Here is a 23,456-nt window from a genome sequence, read left to right as displayed (position 1 = left end):
TCCTGATGCTTACAAGACCATGTGGGTTTCTTTTTTTTTTTACCCAGAAAATATTGTGATAGTAAAAATTATTTTTTGCTAAGATAAAGGTAAGTTCAAGGCTGAGTAATGGCTTGTATCAGAGAATAGATGGCAGCAGGGCCTTACAGGAGGTTAGAATGTGAAGTTTTGAAGTGGGTGTTGCTAAATAGAAATGCACCTTTTTGCATCTTGTGTGCTCTCAGAAGCAAAGCAATATGGAAGAGCAGGAGTTGACTTATTGAGAAATAAATCATGGGTGAAATTCTGAACATTGACTTCAATGAGAGCAGCGTTTCACACACATTGATATGGATGCTGGATGTTTCAGATGGAGGTTTGCTGCATACAAATGCTCACTGCTCCTTTTTTAGAATTGCTCAGGAGTCATTGCTGTGCGTGGCAAGTCTTTCTGTCTTGCTGAGCTGAGGTAAACAGTGCTATTCACAATGAGCAGTTACTCAAATGATAATTGATAATATGAACACATCTATTGATAATACAAAGGCATCCTTTTTTTTTCCTAGTGCTTAGTTCTATGACAGAAGCATGCCTATCTAAAAAAGCTTCTTTTTAAAGGCAGGAGATTATGATTTCATTACAGCAAAAAAAAAAAATTTATAAAACAGAAGTGTGAGTTCACTTTGATCTTGAAGTTGTTCTTAGAACAATTCATTGTCATTAATAAGAATACCTGCAGATGTTAAGGTAATGATAAATGTTACCATCGTCTTCTCACTGTCTCTGAAAGGGCACAAAAAAAATTTTCTCGTGGGTGTGTTCTTATTTTATCATCAATACCCTCCAAGCCTCAGTCCATTAATCCATGTAAAATATATATTATAGCCACATGGCTCAATCTTCTGTTGCTGTCAGTCTCTCACTAACCTAAGTGACGTAACCTGTGGCAGTAAAGTGAAAAATAGTTGCAAGATTTGGCCCTTGATGGTGTTTTTTAATAATATGTATACTTATATACATATGTATACAGATGCACACCAAGTTTTCTTAACCTGTGCTCAGTATTTCAGCCTGCATTGCAGAGCTTGCCCTTCCTGCCATTAATACCTGCGAGTGGACTAGGAGCTAAGGTCAAAAGTAACTTTTCACATTTGCCAGGCATGGTTCATTGGAAGAACCAGCTCTGTTACCTTCTTATGCCTTTGTTCATTTGTCAGTGTGGCAATACCTAGTGACATTTCCAACTGCTAGCATGGAAATAAGATAAAAAGTGTTTGGGACACCTGGGAAGTTTCATTTAGACAGAATGTCAGACCCTAGTCTCCAGTGAAATACTGTAGCCATGTCCAGCCTTGTGATATCATCTGATGTGAAATTAAATCAGAGGCAGGCCATGAACACGAAGGCAGTTGAGCCTGTTCAGTTTTACTTTGTCATGCAATTCTGATGTTCCTGTTGTCTATTCCTTGCAAGAGCAGGTTACAATGGTGAACTGTTCAGAAAGGTGTTTCGAAAGGACGATTGCCACAGAAATGTCTTAATTGATTGCATTATCTTGACTTTCAAATAGTTTATAAAGTCTCCAAAAGCCTTGTCCTGGCCTTCATTGTTCTGGTGGATCGAGTTCATGCTGGTAATAGTTATTTTGCTTTGCACAGTAACCTAACACTGATATTTCAGGACAAATAGCCACCTGAATGGGTGAGTTACGTGTATTCATAAGCCATTCCATTCAGTTCTCTGACATGGAAAAAGAGGTAGGGCTACTTTCATCCTGCTGCCAACCCTTTTATCCCTAAAGAATCAAATTTCAGGAAAGCTTTCCTCCTAGGTCAAAATTTCAAAGGGATCTTGTAATATTTATAAAGTTTAGCATCTTCTCTTAATTTTAAGGGGAATGTTTCTTTTCCCACAGAGAAGATAAAACAAAGACATACCATCCCTCCCAACCAAAACAGAAGTCAATGAAAAAACCTAAAGCAAAACACAGATTTGGAGATGTGAGGTTGGTGAAAATGTGTTTAGTGTTACTTCACTTCCTACTATTCAGGGCAGTGCATTGTTAAAACCGATGCAGTGTTTATACACACATTGTGGTTGTGGCTATAGTCGGGGCTATTGTTGAAGGATGTTATACAGGCATTTATCATAGTATGTCAGTAAACCCATTGTAAAAATGTCCTAGTAGTTAAATGAGGCTTAGATTTAATGAGGCCATAAGAAAGGACCATTTTTTAATCATACTGTAAATAAGGTTCCTATAGCAATGTCAGTGGGATTAACGTGCACATTTTCTTTTGTTTCAAAATAAAAGCAATCTCTCCATGAAGTTAGGCGAGCGGTTGAAAGAAGACAATTTTACAGAGCCTTTGAAGAATTATTTGCTTGGTCATGCTCTTGACTATGCAATGGTAGTAAATGGAGGTGTGACATTATAAAAAATTCAAACCTTCCCCCCCCCCTTCAATAAACTAATAGTACAATCTAGGTAATAAAATCCTTACACTAATAAAATACTATGTTAATGGCTAAGTAATATATTTTCTATGTCAGAAAACCTCTCTTCAATATGTTTTTTTAAGAAATACTTAACATAGTTCCAAGTTTTGGTGCTAATTTGTATGCTAGTGATGAACTGACTTTAATACATGGTTTTAACACTGCTGCCACTGAGAAATGTAAAATCTTTTAAGATTTTACCCACCAACATTTATTTTTCTTGTAGCTGTGAAAACAGCCACCGAAAGCTCCAAGAGGTAACCATTTGGACCACATTTTAGCTTTCTGCATTTCTTTTCAATCTGTCATATTTTCTGTGAAGTATAGGGGGCGTGCCTTATGTTTAAATTAGAAAGTATGGAACTGTAAGGGGAAGTAAATATCATTTTCATGATTCAGAAGGACATTGTCAACGGCAGATTAGGATGGAAAGGCTGTCTTTCTTTATATATCTGTTTGGCAGTAGGGTGCATTGTTACCTTTAAAGCTGTAGTTTGCTTGTAAAGCTTTGAGTTTTGCCATCCAAGAAAGCAGCTCCTGCACTGAACCCAATGCTGCAGTTCTCCAGTCCTGTATTTCTGCCGTTGAAGACATGAATCCTGCAAAACCAAATCACTGAAAAGGTCTTCCAATTATTTTTAAACACGACTGACGTCAGTGATGCCATGTCAGTCTCACCAGTACCACCTAAATGGAGCAGTGCCCGTGACATGAAAGAGAGGGTTCAGCGGAGAGGCAGGAGGTTTTCCAAGAGGTTTTGCTGGCAAAGAAAAGTATCTTGCTGCAAGGATCTCCCTCTAGTCTTTGTAGATGGAATCGTGCTAGCCCACTAGCAAGGGACTATCCAGTGCAGAAGGCTGGACTACCCTGAGCTCCTGCTTGTCCAACAGCCTGCCAGGATCTCCGGGATGGAGCGTGGCTGTTTGAGAGGCTGACTTACCCCAGTGAGAGGCATGGAACTCTGTTCTGCATTATTTGATTCCAGTTATAGTATTGCTGGCTTTTAAGAGGAAGATCCAGACAATGGAGTATTCTCAGGGAAGTAAAAAAGAGATCATTCAGGATGAGGATATTTGGATCCATGGCAGCATCCATAAACACAACAGCTTTCCTCTTCCACTAAGAAAGATTTTAACTTGTCTGAGGACTCGCATGCCCCATAGGTGTCCCAGGTTCCCCTTTGGCAGCTCATTTCCTTTCAGCTGCTACATTCTTTGCTTAAACCTTTCCGGGGGCATTGCTAGGGCGTGATTCTCAGTGCTTTATCCTACAAGAGCAGATTCCTGCAGCTCTCTATTAAGAAGGCTATTTAATGTTAGCTCTCTATTCATTTGGAAATAATGGTGTTGGGGGAAAAAAATTAATTAAAATGGCTTCAGAAAGTAGTTAATTATAAAGCCTACCATGGCCTGAAGTATAAAATACATCGCAGCCTGAGAAATCACGTAGGGATGCATTACTAAAATAATTAATTTAAAATTTTACATATATCACCCACACAGCAAATGCCGTGGCTGCTGCTAAAATGAGTCCAGTGCCCTTCAAAAACTGTGAGCATCTCTTATATCTCCCACTCACTCCCTTTTAGATATGCTTGTTTTCTTCTTTACTATGGGCACGCACTTTGTGCTAAGAACATCAATTTTGTGGAAAGGCTTTGGGCAAGAAATGAAATCTTCGGCACATTTATTTTAGCATTATCATTGTGTTTCATGGGGCCAGGGTTTAACTCGTTGAGTGCTCAGTCTCACACAGGCAAGAGGTGCACAGACCTATCTGCTAACTATGCCATGCTTCCTTCCCCTGGTGCAGCTTCTGCATTCACCTGGATCAGTTAGTGTCAGCTGTTAAACTCATCTTGGACCAATTACAATCCTGTCAGTTCTCTCAAAGGACAACAGAGCTGTAGGGCTGCACCAGTGTGCTGGCCACTATGGGACCCTATGAAGGCAATCCTCAAAATTCAGGACCGTTGTACCAAATTTAGGGTCTTTTCTGTGCTAGTTTCACTGGGTTTGCTTATATGTGCTAAGTGGGAGTTACATATCACAAGCCTCACCTTTAAGTGCAGGAAAATGGATGATGGGTTTTGGTATTTTGAGGTGGGGAGTATTTTGGAGTTTCTTGTTTTGGGGTACTTTGCTTTACTTTTGAAAAAAAAAAAAGAGAAAGTGTACTGTGCAGGTGTTGTGATCACATTCAGCCATACCTGCTCTCCAGTCCTGATCAGTATGCTGAGATTCTTTCCTCTTGTCAGTCTAATTTCTAGTTGGTTGAGGTTCTTGACATTCAGCGCTTTATCAAACATAGGCTGCTTGGCACCTATTACAACCGATCTCAGCATTCCTAATAAACAGCAACATCAAGGCCATATTTTCTGGTTCCTGTCAGACCACTGCTTTCCTGGGTGAAATAAAAGTCCTATTAACATGCTCCTCCTCATTGGCTCTGACAGTTTGATTAATTAGACCCCCTCTTTAGATGACCTCTGCACTGACACGACAAGGAGGTGAATATAAAATGAATAGTTTGCCCACATAATGGCCTACTGCAAGTTTCAGATTTTTATCAGCTCAGACTGAAGTCTGGGGCCTATATTAAAACCTACAACGTACAGCAATATACAGCTGTGGGTTATGAACCACAGGCTTTACAGCATTGTTAAAGAATTAAAACCAAACCAATACTAGCCATCCTGATACATTGACTTCTTCTCTAAGAATTAATCTTTCCTTTACTCTCCTGACCATACAATACAAATCAAATTCATTTATATTATGAAATAAAATGACCTTTTGTTTTCAACAGATTTTTTTATTGCCAGAAAATATAGTATGTTAACTCTGTGGTTTTTCAGCCTCCTATAAAATACTAATGTAAAGCCATTATTCTAGTGCCACTCTATTTAAATGTCAGTCTGCCTTTCTATTATAAACCACCAGTTCATAGGCTTGTAACTCATCAGTTAAAAATTTACTTCAGGTGAGAACATGTAATATGAGCTCTCAACTTTTCTTTGGAAATGTGTTTTTTAAAAGCATGAGTGTTTGTGATCCCAAGGGATGACTGCAGTCGTGGACCTATAACAAGGCATTTGTAGTACGAGAAACATCAAATCATACATGCATGTTACCTGTCTGGAGCTGGTGCTTTGCAGTTCCAGGAGAAGCAGTTTGATCAGATGTCTGTGCAAAGGTTTTTGAAATACATTGCAATCCAACTGGGAGGCAACTCAGGCTTTTCATAAGACCTGGCGTTTTGACTGGTGGTCAATGAGGAAGACATCTTCCTTACCTCTTTTTTTTTCCCTACTGCTTGCTTGCACTGGATTATGTTCCACTAATGGTCTTCTGAAGGGAATTAGGTGTTGCACAGGGCCTTGGAAAGGTGTGAGGCTTGAAATCCACACTCCATCAAGGTGAGAACCATGAAGGTGATCATGAAAAGCATTTTCTTGATCAGACAGATTCCACTGATAGACAGGTAAAAATTCTAGTACTCATTCTAGTACTAATTCTACTAGGTTGGTTGCTAATTGATGTTTTCATGTTAGTTCACCAGAAGAGTGAAATAACTCTCGCTCAATCTTGAGTAATCTGCATCTCCCACAAACCTCTTTGAGGGGATAAATGAAGGTGGGTGAGCCTAAAATTAAATGTTGTGTAAATTGACCCACATGTAATCTGAGCTCCTTGTTTAATGATCTTGAAGCAAGTAAGTGACCCATGCTTAAACAGATCCTTTTCAATTAAAATAATGCTCCCTTTACCCCTGTCATGCCAAATGCTTTCTGCAGTCTTTTCAGCAGCTTCTGCTTTTTTTATGACCCTCTCATGTTTTTTTCCCCAGTCTCTTCTGTCGGTGGTTTTTTTTTTTCCTTTGTGTTCATCTGTTGATCAAGTAACTGCATTACTTTAATTGATTTGCTAAATTGGCTCATACATAAGACAGCTCCTCCAGGTAATAACCTGAAAATGTTAGCTTATATTACTGGGGTCATGCTTGGATGCTACAGCAGTTGGAGTTTTCATTGGTTTGGGAGTGCATCATGCCACATCTTTAAGTTATTTATTGGTCTCCTTGTCACAGGCACAGCAACAGGAGATAAAGGTATTTTTATACATACACACACTATCAGTTATAGAATTTTTGTACATGTGAACTTTGTTCACATGCAAGTCTCCTGAGGTTTCTTGAGCTGGGAAGGAGGTGTGATTTGCATTTGGAGATCCATAATCACTCATTTCCCCAGATGACTGGGTTTTTTGCTTTTATAGTTTCTTGACTGATAGCGTTTGACAAATAAAGTAACAGTGGTTTTTGGATGAAGACTGGGACAAGAGTTGTTAACTTTCCCTTCCTGCAGACTCCAAGGTAGGATCACAGCTTTCAGTAAAGGTTAAATTTTGAATAGACTGCTTTGTTAAATTTCTGCATAAGGCAAAGCCTCTAATAAATGCAGAAAATGAAGCAAACCTGCATATCTTTTAAATAAATGGCATTTCCTAAAACTTATAATTAGATAATAAACTAGTACAATTGCTTAAAGTCCAGCCATGATATTTCATACCGTACCTAAATGCCAAATAAGCATGTGTTGTTACACTGGAAAATCTTTGATTGTTTTGGCTGTTTTCAGTTGGTTGGTGAGGGTAAGTGACTTTACATCCAGCTTGTGGTGGTTTAGGCCCATCAGGGAACAAAGACCACGATTAGCCTCAAGTACCGAAGAGGCTGAGAATTGCTCGAGGGCAGGGAGGGCTTAATTGCCGCTTAAGGTCCAGGACAAAACAGACCAGGCTACTCGGTTTGGGGAAGAAAACAGAAAATAATTTAATGCAACATCACCTAAAACATACCCCCCCAAAAAAAAAAAACCAAAACATAACCAAAACGAAACAACACAGAGTAATACATCAATGGAAAGTCCAACCAGCCTTTTTAAGAACACCTTCCCGCCACACCTCCCCTCTTCCCGGGCTCAGAGCCCTGATCCCGAGGTTTTTACCTTGCCCCCCCCCTGAACGGTTCGGGGGGGGCAGGCAGTGGAGGTCTCAGTCAGTCTGCTCCCAATAGCTTCTGCCGTCTGTCCCTCCTCAGAACGGGTGAACTCCACACCAGTCCTCCCCTGCAAGTCCGTGGGGTAACTCACACACATGGCAGCCCTGCACGGGCTGCTCCGACGTGTACCCATTCCAAAGGCTGCAGCTCCTCTTTGCCTCTCGTGTGGGGCTGCTCTGCGACGTGCAGGCTCTCCAACACGGCCTGGGCCATGGCCGTCTCCCCACACAGTCCCTCGCCCGTCCGGGCTCACTCACATGGAGCTGCTGGTGGCTCTCAGTCCTGCCACGGATCTCCACAGGTTTCAGGGGCACAGCTTGCATTCCCGCCACAGCTTGCAGAAGGGTCTCCGGTCTACTGCTCCTCCTTCCTTCCTCCTCTGGCTGAAGGGTCCGCGTGGTCACCTCCATCTTGTATCACCCATACACCTCCTGCCTCCCATTTCAAATTCCCGTCCCCTAAATAGTGATCGCAGAGGCGCCAGATTGGCCCAGCCGGGCCGGAGGTGGGTGTGAACCCAGGAGCCGGGGGAGGGTCCACAAACTCTTTACCGGGTCTTCACTGCAACCCTCTCCCCCTGTTACTAAGCCAAAAGCTGCTCCTTGCTAAACCAGAACACAGCTTCAAGAAGCAGCTGAAAGGGAAGGTGGCACAGGCTTCAAACAAACAAGAAATGCTGGAGTACTGTGGCCGAATTATAAAACTGTTCCATTTGTTGTAAACTTTCAGACTATGATGTTGCAAATTCCTCCAATTAAAATATTGTGGTCTGTGTGTCCAGTGGAAGACTTAATACATGTGAACCTTGTTTGGTTTTCTGCTAGGCATTCAGGGAAGTTCAGTTCCTGAGGAATACTAAACAGCATTTTGAGCAAAACAAATAAAAATAATGATGGTATTTATAGATAAACAGCACCATCTGTCAATAGCAACCTCAGTGTTGACTTTAAATCATTGGAGTAGATCAGAATAATTGACGTACTGTTAAAGACTAATAGTGAAAATCATGGAGGTTGATATTCTGTGTCTACCATTTGATACTTGCTTCAAGTCATTTAGGCATATATTCTAGCAAATATACTCTTGTTGTGATCAGCTTATTTTTACACAGTGCGTCTGTAAACTGTTCTGAGGCTAAATTAGTTATTACTTATACTTGAAAAGAATTTTTTAAAGCCTTCATATTCCTGTGATTGTGATGTTGGTTTGTGCCCTGCAGATGTTTTCCAGTGGTTTTTTACTTTTCAGAAACAACAAACTGATTTGTTAACTCTGGAAATAAGATCAAGAATTTGTGCTGTCATTTCAGAAACTGGACTACTAATAAAACTCTCTTCCAGAGCTACCTGGGGTGGAAGCTTTGTCAATTTAAATTTCCCTCGTGAATAATAAGAGGCATATAGAAAATTAATTTATGATGCAATACAATTAGCATATTATGATCAAGTTTACTAGAAGAAACCAAGCATCTTAGCATCATTCTATCTAGAACATGCATGGTTGTTGAGAAAAATTCAATCCAAAGTTTAGCCACCTGCTTTTTGTCCTTTCCTCCTCCCTGGCCTGTCCCTCAGAATGCACTTTCAGTGAGCTTCCATACAAGAGAGCTTCTGCCTCTAGATAGATATTAATTATATAATTCTCTGTTTTTTCTACAAAGACTACAAAATTATGCCATAACTATTTGAAGTGTTCAAGCTCATTACAATACTGCAGTATCCTTTGGCACTTAATGAGTGCATGTACTCTGCACAGGGATGCAGTATGAAGGGAAGAACGTGCCTACTCTGGAACAGAGAAGTAGTTCTGCTAAGCAGTCCAACATGGTTCTTCATAGGCCTGAGCTGTTTCCAGAGTGTTCCCATTGTCACACAGGAAAATGTAGTGTCCTTAATGCACAGACACAACTGAGGCTGGTGCCAGCTTAGACCCCATGCCTATCCTTCAAGCCATCCTCAACTATATGCAGCACAGAGATACACAAGGCCTAATACTTCCTTCTGTTAGTGGGCCTCTGTAGTTCTGTACTTTTTAAAAGTAGAATGAAATTAGCCCTTGAGTCAAGTTTGAATTATTTTCATATTTTTGGGATATTAAAATATCTCCCAGATCTCATTAAGTAAAGCCCTAAATAAAATAATTGCAATACAGTTAGGGATTGGAAAACCTCAGAAGATTTGGAAAAGATTTCCTCTTAGATGAGCAATTCAGATACTTACGCAAAGGCTGTCCAGGTCAAGAACTTGAGAAATTCATCTACTCCCTTCCTGTCCTTCCCAGTACCCATTAACTTACTGGTTCTGTCTTCTCCTCTGCTTCATTGTGTGTTCTTTACCCTCTCCTCAGGGAGCCCTATGCTCTGGGTCCTGCTGTCCTCTGTGTCTTGTAATGCTCCGTGACATTAACAGCATTTTAACCTCTTGCCTGTCTGCTCCTTTGCTGTCAAGTTTCTTAAACCCCCCTAGTGTGTTTTTATGTGTTTCTTTACTCAACTTCGTTCTGCTTTCTTTTTTTAAAAAACACATCTTCCCCATAGAATATTCTTCCTAGTTTCAAATACTGTGTGTGGTGCTCTGATATTGTTAACTCAAAACGCATCACTAACTACACCAGGATAGACAGATGCCACCGATTGGTGTGGGCCATCAGAGAAACCAAGGGTATCTGCAGAGGTGGACTTCAGATTTGGGTACCAAGGCTCAATTGCCTGTCAATAACAGCTGGAGTAGCCTGGAGGCAGCAGAAGCAATGCCGCTTAGAAACTGAGAGGGGGAAGAACTGCAAGATGCAGGAGGGAATTCTTTTCACATACCATTCTCCAGCCATATGGATGGCTAAAGCTGCACTTACCGTCCCTAGTATAGGTGATAATCTCGTCTAGGATATCCATGGGACGTTCTGAATGGCAGCAGTCAATGTTCGTAGCTTTGTCTAGGTCTTAGCTTTTTCTTTCATACTTTTCTCAAATCCAAGGACACATGTCTGTCTGAGACAGTTCTAATCTAAAACCTTCATTTACCAATTTGTACAATTTGAGGTAGAAATTGAGAACAGCTTGGTGCAAGGAGAATACCAGGTCACACTAGGTGACGAGGTGGTTGCTGCAGCTTCTCATTATGGAGGACTGCTTCATAGAGCCGTGTGGACTCTTTCCCTCCAGACGTGGTGGATGGGCAGGAGTTGTGTTTCTCAAATGTTTTGTTATTTAGACCACTAGCAAGTGTTTAGAGGTTGTAGTGAGTGAGTTGAAAGAGAGAGAGAAACCTTGGGGGAAAAAAAAAAACCAACCAAAAACATCAGCTCTTGAGGCTTCAGGTTTTTGTAACTTTGTAAAAATAGCAGAACTATGTCTTGGAGACTTCCTGACTTCTGTGCAGGTCAGTAATAAGGGGAGATACATTCAGTAAGGGCTAACACAACCACAGTACTCATAACCCACTTTTGTGAGAGCTTCCACTGTTTAAATATGCAGAGTAAGCAAAATCCCAGGGAAGCTGGGATGCTTCTTTCAGTTGGATGTTATTGTCTTTGCTTTCTAAATGGGACAGTGAGGCACAGCAGGTGAATGTTAGCAGGAATGAAATACAGCTCGAGCCACCAGAACATGCCTCTTACTGATACCACAACATTGCATACAGTGAGCACATGTAGGAAATAATGTAACCTTTAAGATTTCCTAGTTGTTGTTACATTATGGAAAAAGCGTTTTAATATTTACTAATATTTAATATTTACTAATATTTAATATTTATTATAAGAAAGAGCTTAACCAAAGAAAAGAGCTTTTATGGCAACGAAGGCAAGTTTTCAAAGCCTTTATAGAAGCTCTTGTCTTGTAAAGAGTGCTTCCTTAACACATCGTGCACTTGCCCTGCTCAGCCTTTTGTTTCTGTGATTACACAGCCTCTCCTCCTTCCCCTCTCCGTGCCCCCTGCTCCAGTCCCTTTTTTGTGTATTCCTACTAGGCACGCTCAGTCCACAGCCTGAATGGAGACTGGCACGTGCATGCTGTGCTGCCCAGGCAAACATTTGTGCATGAAGGAAGAAGGGTTGAAAAGCTTTTCTGTGCACAAAGGTCACTTTCTTCCCCCCCCCCACCTTTGTGTTTTGTTCTCTTCCAGTCTGCTGTGGCTTTTGTTTAGGATTGTAACAGATACTTTTGGGATATGTTTGGAGGCTGGTGCTGTAACTGAACAAGCCTAGGGGTGCATGTCAGTGTCCTGTCCCACTGTTTTTGTTCTGCTATTCGAACTTTATCTTTCACTCATGAGCCAGATGTTTGTGTGTGTGTGGATGTGTGTGTTCAATTTGAATGCTGACAAAATTTGGAAGTGTTTCATTGTTATTGGTTCTGTTATTGGTTTCTGCTGCGATGCCTTTCAGACACCCTCTTGGCTGTTACCCTGTGGCAGGGAACAGACTGAGATTTTTGCCTCCTGTGCACTTTGCTCATTGGATTAAGAATAAAATTGAAGATTGGATAGCTTTAGCAATGATTGAATACACGGGATTAAAAATCTGTGAAATAATTTTTTTCCTAATCCTGTTTTTAAATAACTGTTGAAATAAATGGATTTACTGGTGAAGGTAAAAGAGAAACCTGAATCTAGAAGGTCTCATTGTACATATACCTTTTGAGTTGTTGAACTCTGAGGATCAGGTAATTAAATCAGGTAGCAGGAGATACCACCCTTTACAAATGTTAAAGTTGCAGAAGTTGTTGAAAACCCTGTATCACCTGGATGAACTTGGCCATGGCCTTGTGTCTCCTGTGTATGCACCAAGGAGCAGTTGTGATATTGTAATAATAATGCTCCATCACTGTGCTTTTTAAAAATGTAATAGTAAAATACTAAAACCATACAAAGCTACTTCGGAGAAGGGAGATCCTATCTCCTACTGCTGTTAAAAGCAGATGGATCTGGGTGTCTTGTCAGGGGATTCTCCCAATGTGCCTGCAAAAGGAGAGGGAGGTTAGTCTTGTGAATCTCAAAATCCCCTCCTTCTTGGTATATTATGTCAAGTGATGTCTTTGTCTTGCAGCACAAGCTATGAAGCTAATATGCAGCCTACTGCTTAAGCATCCTTCTAATTACAGAAAATGTAACTTCCAAAATGCCAAGTGGAGGGGGATCTGTGGGGATTCCTATATAAAATGAAGAACTGAAGAGAGTTAACAACAGGCCAGGTGTCTGTATTTCATGAGGGTATTTGCTGTGTCACATCTGGTGCCAACAGAACTGCTATCCCTAAATGATAAGGAAGCTTTGCAGTTAGGGGAGGGCTGAGCTGTCAGGTGAGACGAGGATCAGGAATTATCATGACGGTTTGATGGCACGTGAAGGATGCTATGAAGTGCAGTGTGGTTCTGACAAACTGAGGCTCAGTTAGCTTCTCTCAGACATGGGCTGACATGCTGTGGGCAAGTGGGACCCTCACTCTGGGCATCAAGTAGGAGGAAGTGTCCTCGTCCATTAAACAGAAAATGATAAAATCATTTGTAATCTCTCATTACTAATCCTTGTGTTTATTACATCTATGCCTCCCTTGTGACATTACTCAACAGCTGATAGCTTTCTTTTCATGCCAGCTACTTAAAAATGAAGTACACTATTGAGGGCTTTAGGAGTTAACGGAAATCTTTTACTTCAGGCTTCGCAGAAAAGGAAAATAGGTCAGATCTTAAATATGGTTATTAACGACTAAGTAGCCTTTACTAATTATTGCACCTGATTGCAACTTACCGCAGGTGTGTGCACATTTCTTCCTAGATATGGAGTGGTTTCTCCCAGTAAGTAACCAGTTTGAGAATCATAGAATGAATATGCTGCAGAAGGCACATAATTACATGCATGGGCTCTTTTTTTTCTCATTTAAATTATTTAGAGGTTGAGAGTGATTCTATCTAACTCTTACTTATACATAAAAGGGTACCAATATGAGTAAAATATCCCTATCCAATGCCTCTTGATAGGATGCTACCTACCCTAAGGTGTGGGCTTTGTCTTTCTTGCACACGTTTGAAGTTTACTGGGAGTAGGCATTCATCTGTCTGCTCACGGGGTTCACAGTACATCAACTCCATTTTGTCTGTGCTGCAAGACCGCATAGTGAAAACACCGAGTGACCTTCCTTGTCATCTCATCTAAACCTGAATCTGTGCCATGAAGCTGTTCTTACTGGTGGTGTTTTGAATATGTCCTCCTTCCTCTTGGCTTTCTGGTGCAGCAGAGGTTGGTGTTTAAATGCCTGAAAACCTAAATCTATAATCCAGGTGTTCTTCCAGTCGTACCTGCTCTTCTCCTCCTCCATTCATTTTGTATGAAAATATTTAGTATTTTATAGAAGTACTTGACTGTGTTTTTTAGTGCACATGCTGCGTAATAGGGAAGGTCTTTTGAAAGTGGATTCCCATGTGATGCCTGTTAGTCACAGCTAATTACAGAGGCTGGCAAAGGAAGAGTATGTTGAAGCTCAGGTTCCCCTCCTCCTCCTCCCCCAGTGCTTCAGAAGAAAATAAAAAACCTGCAGACAAATCCAGGTTTTTCAGCGGTTGTAGTCTCCAAAGAGCTCCAGAGAGATCACAGATGTGGTTTCAGATTTCAGGTTTAACTATGGTGTAATAACTACAGCATTATCTGCAGGAGAAATACAAGTGGGGAAAGAATCATTAATTGGCAGTGAGAAGTTCAACCTATATGCTATGTGTTTGTTTTTTTAAGCAGCTGAATGTTTAGCCAAACCATATTAAAACTTTTAATTGTAGCCCAGAAGGTTGCAATAGTCTTGATACTTGAAAACCTAGAAACATTATAGGAAATAAAATTGAGGTACGTGTTTCAGAAAGGTCAATCATTGAAAAGCAGAGAAACACTTGTGATTCAGCTAAATCCAAGACACATACTTCAGTTTTAATTCAGTTGCATAAAAAGCTTCTGTGAGGTACAGTGACCTTACTGTACACAGGGACTTTTTTAGGTGTTTTGGTGGATGCAGAGTAAGCCAGCAGTGAGAAGTGAAGTTCCATTGCTATGCTAGTGAGGAGCCCATAGCTCACATAAGATGTTTAACTAATACCTAATTTCCCCATCTTGTGGTAGTGTTCATCCAGCATCCAGGAAGTGTGTTAGGTTGAACAAGTTCCTCTGTGTGTGTGTGTAGTATTAGTTCAATAGGACTACTTGAGATGGGTCCTTTTTTGGTTATTAAGGCACCAGTTGACCTTTCCGCTCCTCTATTAGCAGTGCCTGCTGTTTTTCTATGCTGCCAATTGTCAAGAATTCAGACAATGCATATCACTGGGTATACATTGGTCACAGTATTTTCTCTGGAAAAACCCCCAACCAAACCCCCAAAAAACAAATAAAAGAGATATAATCTCAGCAGGAAGTTTCAATTTAAATGCATATTCGAAGATAAAAAATGCATAATTTAGAGGGTACAGGAGTCAGGTTACATAATTAAATGATGTAGGGCTCTTAACAACCTCTCTCTTTTTAACACATGTGGTTTTCTTTGAGACTGGTTTGTGGTTGGTTGTTTTCCTCCAATTTTTGTTCTTTGTTTTCAGATCTGCAGCAAACAAGTTTGCAGAAGTAGTCTGAACTCTCAGAAAGCTGCCTTCAAATGATTAGGGTTAGGACTGGAGTATCCTGCCTTGAAAACTAAGTTTAAATCTGTTGCCTGAGCTCTAGGGAAATACACACATGGATGGAAACTCTTAATATTAGTACAGTGCTAACAGCTGTATGAAAGATTGTTAGTTACAAGTGTAAATATTACCGTATCTCTTCTCTCTGTGTACCTGCCTTGCCTGCCTTGCCTGCTGAGGAAATACTTCTTGTAATACACCTGCATTGTGCTGGTTTACATTGAAAAAGTATTCCTAGAAGGTCCCCTTTTCATCACTAACTACATGCTGGTGTGGATGGGTCAACCAAAGTCCCAGAGCACTATGCCATGGTGGAGGAGTCTGAGGATCTCAGTCTGAATGAATTTTGAATTATAAGATATCTTTAAAAAGTCCTTGTGGGACTTAAATGTTGTGAGATCAGGAACTCCAGAAGCCATTTTATATGACAATGCTCAAATATTCAAAATGCTAAAAGGAGCAAGTTTTGAGTTTAGTCAAATATAAGCGGGTGCTTACAAGCACTGCATGGTACAGACTTCCTGTTTAACTGTTACTCACACCTGACGTGTGCTGTGAGACATTGACTCTTGCCTCCAAAAAACTTTTGAGATGTTTTGCTTGTTTTGGTAGGTAACACAAGGATGGAGTGCTTACGGTTGAACAGGGCCAAGCTTTAGATTAAGACTGTTATTTTAACCTCTTTTCCCTTTCTATCTAGTGAGTAAACACCCCCAGGGCTGAAAACTCTTCGAAATACATAAAAAGCTTAGGATATCAATCTAAATTAAAATATATAGATTAACGTACTTATGTATTTAAATCAGTTTCTTTTAGAGGCATCTCCTTTAAAACAGCTGCCTGCAGTTAATCTCTGAAGCACAGGCATTGTTTTAATTCAGAAAAAATGGAGAAGGGAAGAGATTTTTATTTTGCACTGATGCAATTCCTGCTTTTTTCCCTCAAGGACACCGTGGTTTAACGGATGGGGCTTTAACCTACCCAGAGGTCAGTCTTTGCTAGACAAGTGGAACCTTATTCCTGAGGGTATTGATATACTAATGACACATGGACCTCCCCTTGGTAAGTGAAACAAAAGCTATGTGGTTTTTTTTGCATGAGAATCTCACTTTCAAAATAAGCAAACTCAATGCTACTATGAGCTATACTGTAATTGTATCCTAACTCAAAACTGAATTAAGAAGCCTTTTTTGGAAGATATGTGAAGGTGGTGATTAGGCTTAGCACATCTACTGAGCTTCCACGTGTTTTCTTAATATAAACTAAATTTATTGTTAAACTCAAGCCAGGGAAGATCAAATATCTGACTCTATAGCCATTACAGTTTGACATTTTATTTAACAGTATTCATCTGACAATAAAGTTTCCAATCCCATATCTTTTTCAGAGATTTTTCCACTACAATTAACACAGTACCTTAAGGTTTTAAGAGTATGTAGTCAAGAGTTAGGAATATGTAGTCACATATTTTTCTTGATAACATCCTTGTAAACTTAGAATATGTAACAGTAGTTTTAAAGATATTAATTAGCTTATAGCAAATTCTCAAATAATCATTTCTTACTAATGACAGGTGAGCACAAGTCTATGAATGCATGACTTGGTTTTTCATTACGTAGTTTAAGTTAAATTTTAGTTTAGTTATTTAGTTTAGTTATTTAGTTAAATTTCATGTTTAGTTAAATTTTACTTGACTTGTAAATGAGAGTAATTCACTGATCCCCATTTTGATCCTGAGTTGTAAGCCAAGTTCTTATGATTGCAAAAAGACACTAAGATGATCATCAGCAGAGGCAGGAGGACTCATATCTAAAGTCATTAAAGCCCACAGTAAAACCATTTAGAAATTTCCACTACTTTTTTCTGTATCACGTGTCTCACAGAATAGTATCACATGTTATTTACTGCAAGGTGCTGTGATAAAACAGCATTTAACAGTTACCAGGCTGGCTTGGTACTCTCCCAGAGCTCCTCAGTGACAGTGGAGTCAGGAATTAAAGCTTACTTTTATTTTGTACCACAATTAAGAGTCAGCAACCTAAGCAGAGCTAAGGAAAAAGACCTAGAAAGTTTTTGACCAGAGAAATATTTACTGCTTCTTTTATGTCCTTATTATTCTTTTAAAACTACTTAGAGAATGTTGTATGATGATCTGAAAATTCTGTTTAATCTTTCTGGAGTGTGCTGCTTTGATAAAGCAGTGATGCACCATCCATTGCCAGTGGATTGCAGTGACTACTGAAACCCAACACTTTGGATAGCTCTCTTTTAATCTGTTTATTTTCCCAAAGAAGCAAAAAACCCTCACAGGCATGTTTGTTGTGTTTCATGGGTGCTAATTTAACTGGATTGCTTATCCCCTCAGCTCTGAATTGGGTTCATACAGAAATACTGTGATGCTGCAGACACCGAGTGCTTTAATTGAATAAGGGTACTTAAATTTGGGGTTTGATGGTGATAATGATGTTCCATGTCTAAAGGTTGGCACTGTGTTTAACTACAGGCACAGATTAGGTGTTAATCATGTGCCGCATGACATGTTGTGCGTGTGTCTAGGCCTCAGCCTGCATGATAATATTGACAGAATGCTGCTTTTGAAATTACGTGCATGTTAAGGGAAGTAGAGCTGTAACTGGACTCTTTGTTCTCTTCAAAGTTCAGTCAAGTTAATGTCACAACATGTTTTAGTACCTGGGATAAACTTGGCACAGGATGTAATTACTCTGAAGTCAGTAGAACGGTGCTACAGTTGGATGTGGCTCCTGATTTCCCTTCTACTCCTCCTCATTCATCTTGCCCTGCTGACCCATATCAGTGCTTGACCAAGTAGCAGACTTCTGCCATAACTGATGGCAGAAGTGTAACTGATGGTGTGTTGTTCTGCATTGTCCGTAGGTGATGCAGTTAATTAGCTCTGGCTTCTTGGAAGCTATTTTGCTTCTTTGCTTGTTGCTGGTTATTAGGACCCGAGAAATAACCTGACACTTGCAGACTGTAGTCCTCTGGAAGTTGGGGGAGACTGTATTCTAAATCTTTGGGGTGGCAGAGGTAATGAGTCACAGATCTGCCGATGTTCCTGAGGTGTTTCATTTCTGGAGTGACCACGTAGCTGGTTTGGGAAGCTGACTTCTATAAGAGCCAAGGGAAAGGGAAGAAAAATCTGCAGCAGTGCTGGGAATAAATGTCCCAGGGTTTCAAGGTGGAAGATAAGACGAGTTTAAACCTTTAGTTTAAAAAACCAAATCACATCTAGAAAAATATTAATGCAGATGCAGGGAGGAAATCTTAAGGAAGACAAAGTGACAGTGAAACATTTGTTAAAAGCCATTGTGTGCTTTAATGGAGAGGTTACGGCTACAGATAATGTAATAAACCTTCTGTGAATTATGACTTCCTGAAAGACTACGTGAAATCTTAACCTGAATAGAGAAAATTAACAATATTGATTGCATTTTGCCCTCAGGTTTTCGAGACTGGGTTCCCAAGGAGCTGCAGAGGGTGGGTTGTGTGGAACTGTTGAACACAGTGCAGAGGCGAGTAAGGCCCAAACTCCATGTCTTTGGTGGAATTCATGAAGGTAAGGAGCAGCACTGCCTGCCTCTCTTTTTGATACCAGGCTGATTGCAAAGATGCACATGTTGATGATGTGTGGCAAAGGATGGATATAATAGCATATCAGATTCAAGGAGGGAGGGGATCGAGGGAAGTAATTACACTTTGTAAATTTATGCCGGAATGAAACCAGACTGTTTCGGGGATGTGTGCTACATTTAGCCACCTATGTCTTTCACTGTACAAGGGTGGTTCTGTACAGGTTAACTGAAAGGAATTTGAATCTTGGACAAATTTGGTTAGGGAAGCATATGAGAGTCCCCACACTTTCAAGCCAAAGTGAAAATGATCCTCATTATTCCAAGCACAGGAGCCAAGAAGGGTGCCACAAGAAAAACGAAAATCAAAGACAGCTTACTGTCTCAGCTCCCCTCCCTCAGTTGATAAGGAAAAGCAGAAAGGAGAGCATCTTGAGTCAGACATCAGGAGGAGAGATTGCCAGAACTTACTTTGCATACATTTCTAAAAGCATCCTGTAATAGAGTTTGCACTGTGTTATGTTAGCTCCAGCAGTCTCATATTTTAGAAGAGATCTTCACTGTCAATACCAGATTAGGCAGAGTGTGAAGGTTTAGAAAGAATAAGCTCAGCTTGTGGCAGTGGAAGAGACTGAGAGATTAAATACATTTTCTAGATACTTAAATATTTAATACCATTTTTTAGCTTTCGTGTGGCTGAGAGACAAACACTAGAACTTCTGTCTTGAGAGAGCATGTAAGGCTTTGTGACCCTGGAACTCACAATTACATACTAAATGCTTTGTATTGTCCCCCCTGGAGATTTCTCCACTGACTCCAGCTAGGTTCTCTGTAGGCTTAAAGATTTGGAGGACTTCATAAAAGAAAAGACAGATAGGTTTCTCAACTAGTGGTATTGGTTTTTCTGAAGCCCTTGTGACTTCATACAGTGAGCTTCATGCCTGGTATCTGAAATAAAGTGTTTATAATGGAAATACTGATATGATACACCTGAAAGGAAGTTGTAGTGTGGAGGGGGTTGCTCTCTTCTGCCTAGTAACAAGCAATAAAATAAGAGGAAACAGCCTCAAGTTGCATCAGGGGAGGTTCAGGCTGGATTTTTGGAGGAATTTCCTTACTGAAAGGGTTGTCAATGGTCTAGTCATTGATAGGGCTGGGACAAAGGCTGGACTCGATCTTAAAGGTCTCTTCCAGCTGAAACAATTCTATGATTCTATGACATTAAGTATAGTGGCATGTATAGCAATCTTTTAACTCCAAGAAAAGTTTGAGTATTTTGTATAAGTACTAATCCTTGTATATTAAGAATAAGTGAATACAGCAAGACTTCCAGCTAAAATGTGTAAATGCTCTACAGCTATTGTACACACATTGGAGGATGACACTTAAATGGTGAGTAATGGGAGAGGAAGGTATTTTAGCATACAAGATCATTATTAAGAGAAAGCACTGAGGACCACATGCAGCACCTTACATTAAAATCTCATAGGAAAGGTGGCAGCACATAGTAAAAGTAAACAATCAAATAAATTCTTACAAGAATGCTAATACAAGTTAGAATTCTGTTTAGTACTTACACAGAAGACATGAGAACAGCTTGTTTCAGTACAGAAATAGCCAAATGTCAAGAGCATTATCTTACAGTGCAATTAATTCTTATTCAGCTGCAGCTGAGGTGAACATGCACCACATTACATTAAATCAACAGAGGCTAGACACATATTTTGGTGATGTGGGTGTTTTCTCTGGTTGATAAGAAGAACCACAAACATGCTTTTTCCCACCATGAGAATTATGTAAATAAAAATTACCAGCCTAAATAAATAAAGTAGTACATGTGGACAGTGCAGCAATTCTAAAGTGATTATTCTTTCTGATAGACACTGTGGGTAGGAAAGAAAAATATTTTTCCCGTGTGGATTTGTGATGGGAATTTCTCTTCCTCCATAAAACTGATTTTTAAGGATTATTTATTTGTAAAAAGTTCTTCCTAGATTTTTTCCTAGCTTCTTTGTTAGCCTTTAGTGGATGTCTGCTGGCAAAAGCTGCAAAGCTTTCTTTTATCTTTTGCACTAGTGAAATTGGAGCCTTGATATCTTGAGAGAATGCCTATTAGGAGATCCTTCTCAGGATCTCTGTACATCTGTTATCATTTGTTTTCTCACATGGTAGTTACTCAATGAAGGCTCAAATGTGACTCCATTCATGGGTTGCTATAATTTGATCCACTTGCCCAAGTTTACTGTGCTGCACAACCCTCTTGTTATGTCCTGTTCCTGTGTGGCAAGTGGAAGGGAAGATAGAGGCCATCAGAGAAATGGCATTGCTGCTGGTTCCTCAGGCACACCCTAAATAAAGACATTGCTGGCCAGATGTGTAGAAAGTTGAGAACAATTTTCAGCATTCTGAAACTGATGGCATAGTGTTACTGGGGAGTCAAATCCTTGGCATACTGAAAAGCCTGAGATTAATATTCGCTCCTTCTTGCTTTTTGTTTGGTGATGAGTTATCAAGATCCCTTCATAATGAAAAGCAGCCATCTGTGTAGCCTGCAGCTTGAGGTCCTGCTGAAGCTTGGGGTCATCCACTGACCTCCAATGCTCACTTGTGTTCTTATCAGAAGACTCCTTTCCTTAGTCATGATTCTCACCAGTAATGCAGATCTATAGAAAGCAAATGTATGTATGTTTGTGTAGTTTTAACCTGCTGATGAGTCTGAGATTTTGGAAAAGCACCAGCTTGGCAGTCCTGTGGTTAAGGAGCTGGGGTGATAAGGGCTGGGTAGCATGGGGTTTGATTCATTGCCCAGAGAGGGGCTTTTGTAGACAAAACCAAAGTTACTTCTGAATCTTCTGCTCCTGCTTGGTTTTTTTCCTTGTGACAGACATTAAAGACATGCAAACTACAACTCACTAATTAAGTAATTGGAAACAGAACATGTGTGTTTTTTTTGTCTCTGTTTCTGCTGTGTCCAATTGCAACAGAGGCTCTTTTCCATGGGGAAAAAAATTTTTCACATAAACCAAAAGCACTGGTTCTTTCTTCAAATAGAGTACATCGTATTGTTTTTCAATCAGGCCTTTGTGACAGTGTTCAAAAGCTCATATCATTTTGAAAGGATTAATTTAATTTTATTCCAAAGCATTGATCCCAAAACAAGCTTTTCAGTGCAGCTGCCCACAGGCACTATCGTTTGTTTATATTACAGTGAGTGTGACACATTCTCCCTACAGGTTATGGCATTATGACAGACGGTTACACAACGTACATCAATGCTTCAACGTGTACAGTCAGCTTTCAACCAACCAACCCTCCAATTATATTTGACCTTCCAACCCCTCAAGGATCATGAAGCACTACGGCACATTTGGAACTGGGGAAGGTCTATAAACTGCCATTTTCTAATTATAAAACTTACATTCTGTTACATGTTTATTTCAAAATTGGGGGGGGTGGAGGGAGGGTTTGGGGGAACTGTGGGGGTTTTATTTTGGGGTGGGGTTTGGGTTTTGGGGTTTTTTTTTTGTAAATTGCTGGTACAAAAGAAACAAGAAGAAAAGTTAGTTGTGCTTTTTGGCAATGCAGCATTCATTTTAAATTGATACAGCATTGTGAATTTGTAAAATGAGTTTTGTTTTCCAATAAATTTGCCATTGTAAATTGTTATAGTGTTCTCAAAAGGACAGCCAAGCTTTCTTTTAATAAGTGAGAGACCTTATTTTAATATTATATTATAAGCTAAAAACTAAGCAGCATTTAAAAACACCCAAATTTGCACAACTTATGTTCTTGTCGGGGTTTTTTAAGTGTCTTCTTTTTCCCTAGATCTTATTATTAGCTTTTCCATCTCCATTTATATCTTTTGTAGCACAAACAATATTTTGGAGTCCATTTACTTCTTGATATGAGTGCATGGACTGAAACTTGTTTCTGTTAACAGTAGAACGCGGCAAGGGGAGAATAGACTTCTCGGTTGTTTGTCTCTACCTGCTTTATACTTTAGACTGATATAGATAGTCACAGCCTGTATGTGATATCTACCTTTTATTATTTGTTTTTAAATTATTTCAGCTTTAAAAGACTGGAGGTGAAAGCTGCAAAGAGCAGATATTTCATGCAGTAAAAAAAAAAAAAAAAAAAAGAAAATGTAAATGCGGACTCCTTTTAAATATGAATTTATATATATATGTATTTTTTGTGCATTATAACTAAGCTAGGATTTAATATTGCCAGTATAGCATCTGCAAAATTATGCTGTACAGCACATCTAAATGATGAAGGATGTGACACATTTTCCGAGTGCTCAAGGCCTTCGAGAGCCCGAGTTAAATCTTTGTCGTAGTTCAGGCATGTATAGAGTCAAATGGATACAATCAAGCCTAACTAAAATAAGGCTTAGTTGTCCTTTATATTTAAATATTCTTCTTGTCTTTTTGTTTCCTTTTTCTTATTTTGCACTGTGTGTAAATGCAATCTCGCTAGCACAAAATATTGTTGCAGATAGTTATTTCTGTTCTACCACTGTAAATGCTATGGAGCTTTGTTCTGTTTTATGTTACCTTGTTAATAGAATTTAGAAAAGCAGTTGTTTCTTTAAATTTATTGTGATATTATATCTAGCGGCCTTTATATGCAAATAAAATTGCAAGATTTTTAAATATGTGGTTGAAGGGAAT

General features: G+C 39.7%; 1 protein-coding gene across 4 annotated transcripts in view; it reads left to right on the top strand.

Moving 5' to 3' along the window:
• The window catches only part of MPPED2 (metallophosphoesterase domain containing 2), a 111,478-nt gene extending 89,256 nt beyond the window's left edge, over positions 1–22,222 (top strand). For all 4 annotated transcript variants that reach the window (XM_061999796.1, XM_061999795.1, XM_061999797.1 and 1 more), the window contains exons 5-7: positions 16,137–16,252; positions 18,654–18,767; positions 22,014–22,222. In XM_061999796.1, coding sequence (XP_061855780.1) covers positions 16,137–16,252; positions 18,654–18,767; positions 22,014–22,132 — 349 coding nt within the window. In that variant the 3' untranslated portion in view covers positions 22,133–22,222. The remainder of the gene's footprint in view (positions 1–16,136; positions 16,253–18,653; positions 18,768–22,013) is intronic.
• Positions 22,223–23,456: the final 1,234 nt, after the last annotated feature.

Source organism: Colius striatus, chromosome 7 (assembly GCF_028858725.1).
Source record: "Colius striatus isolate bColStr4 chromosome 7, bColStr4.1.hap1, whole genome shotgun sequence".
In the NCBI taxonomy this organism is placed as follows: Eukaryota; Metazoa; Chordata; class Aves; order Coliiformes; family Coliidae; genus Colius; species Colius striatus.
This window is presented reverse-complemented; position numbering and strand designations above follow the sequence as displayed.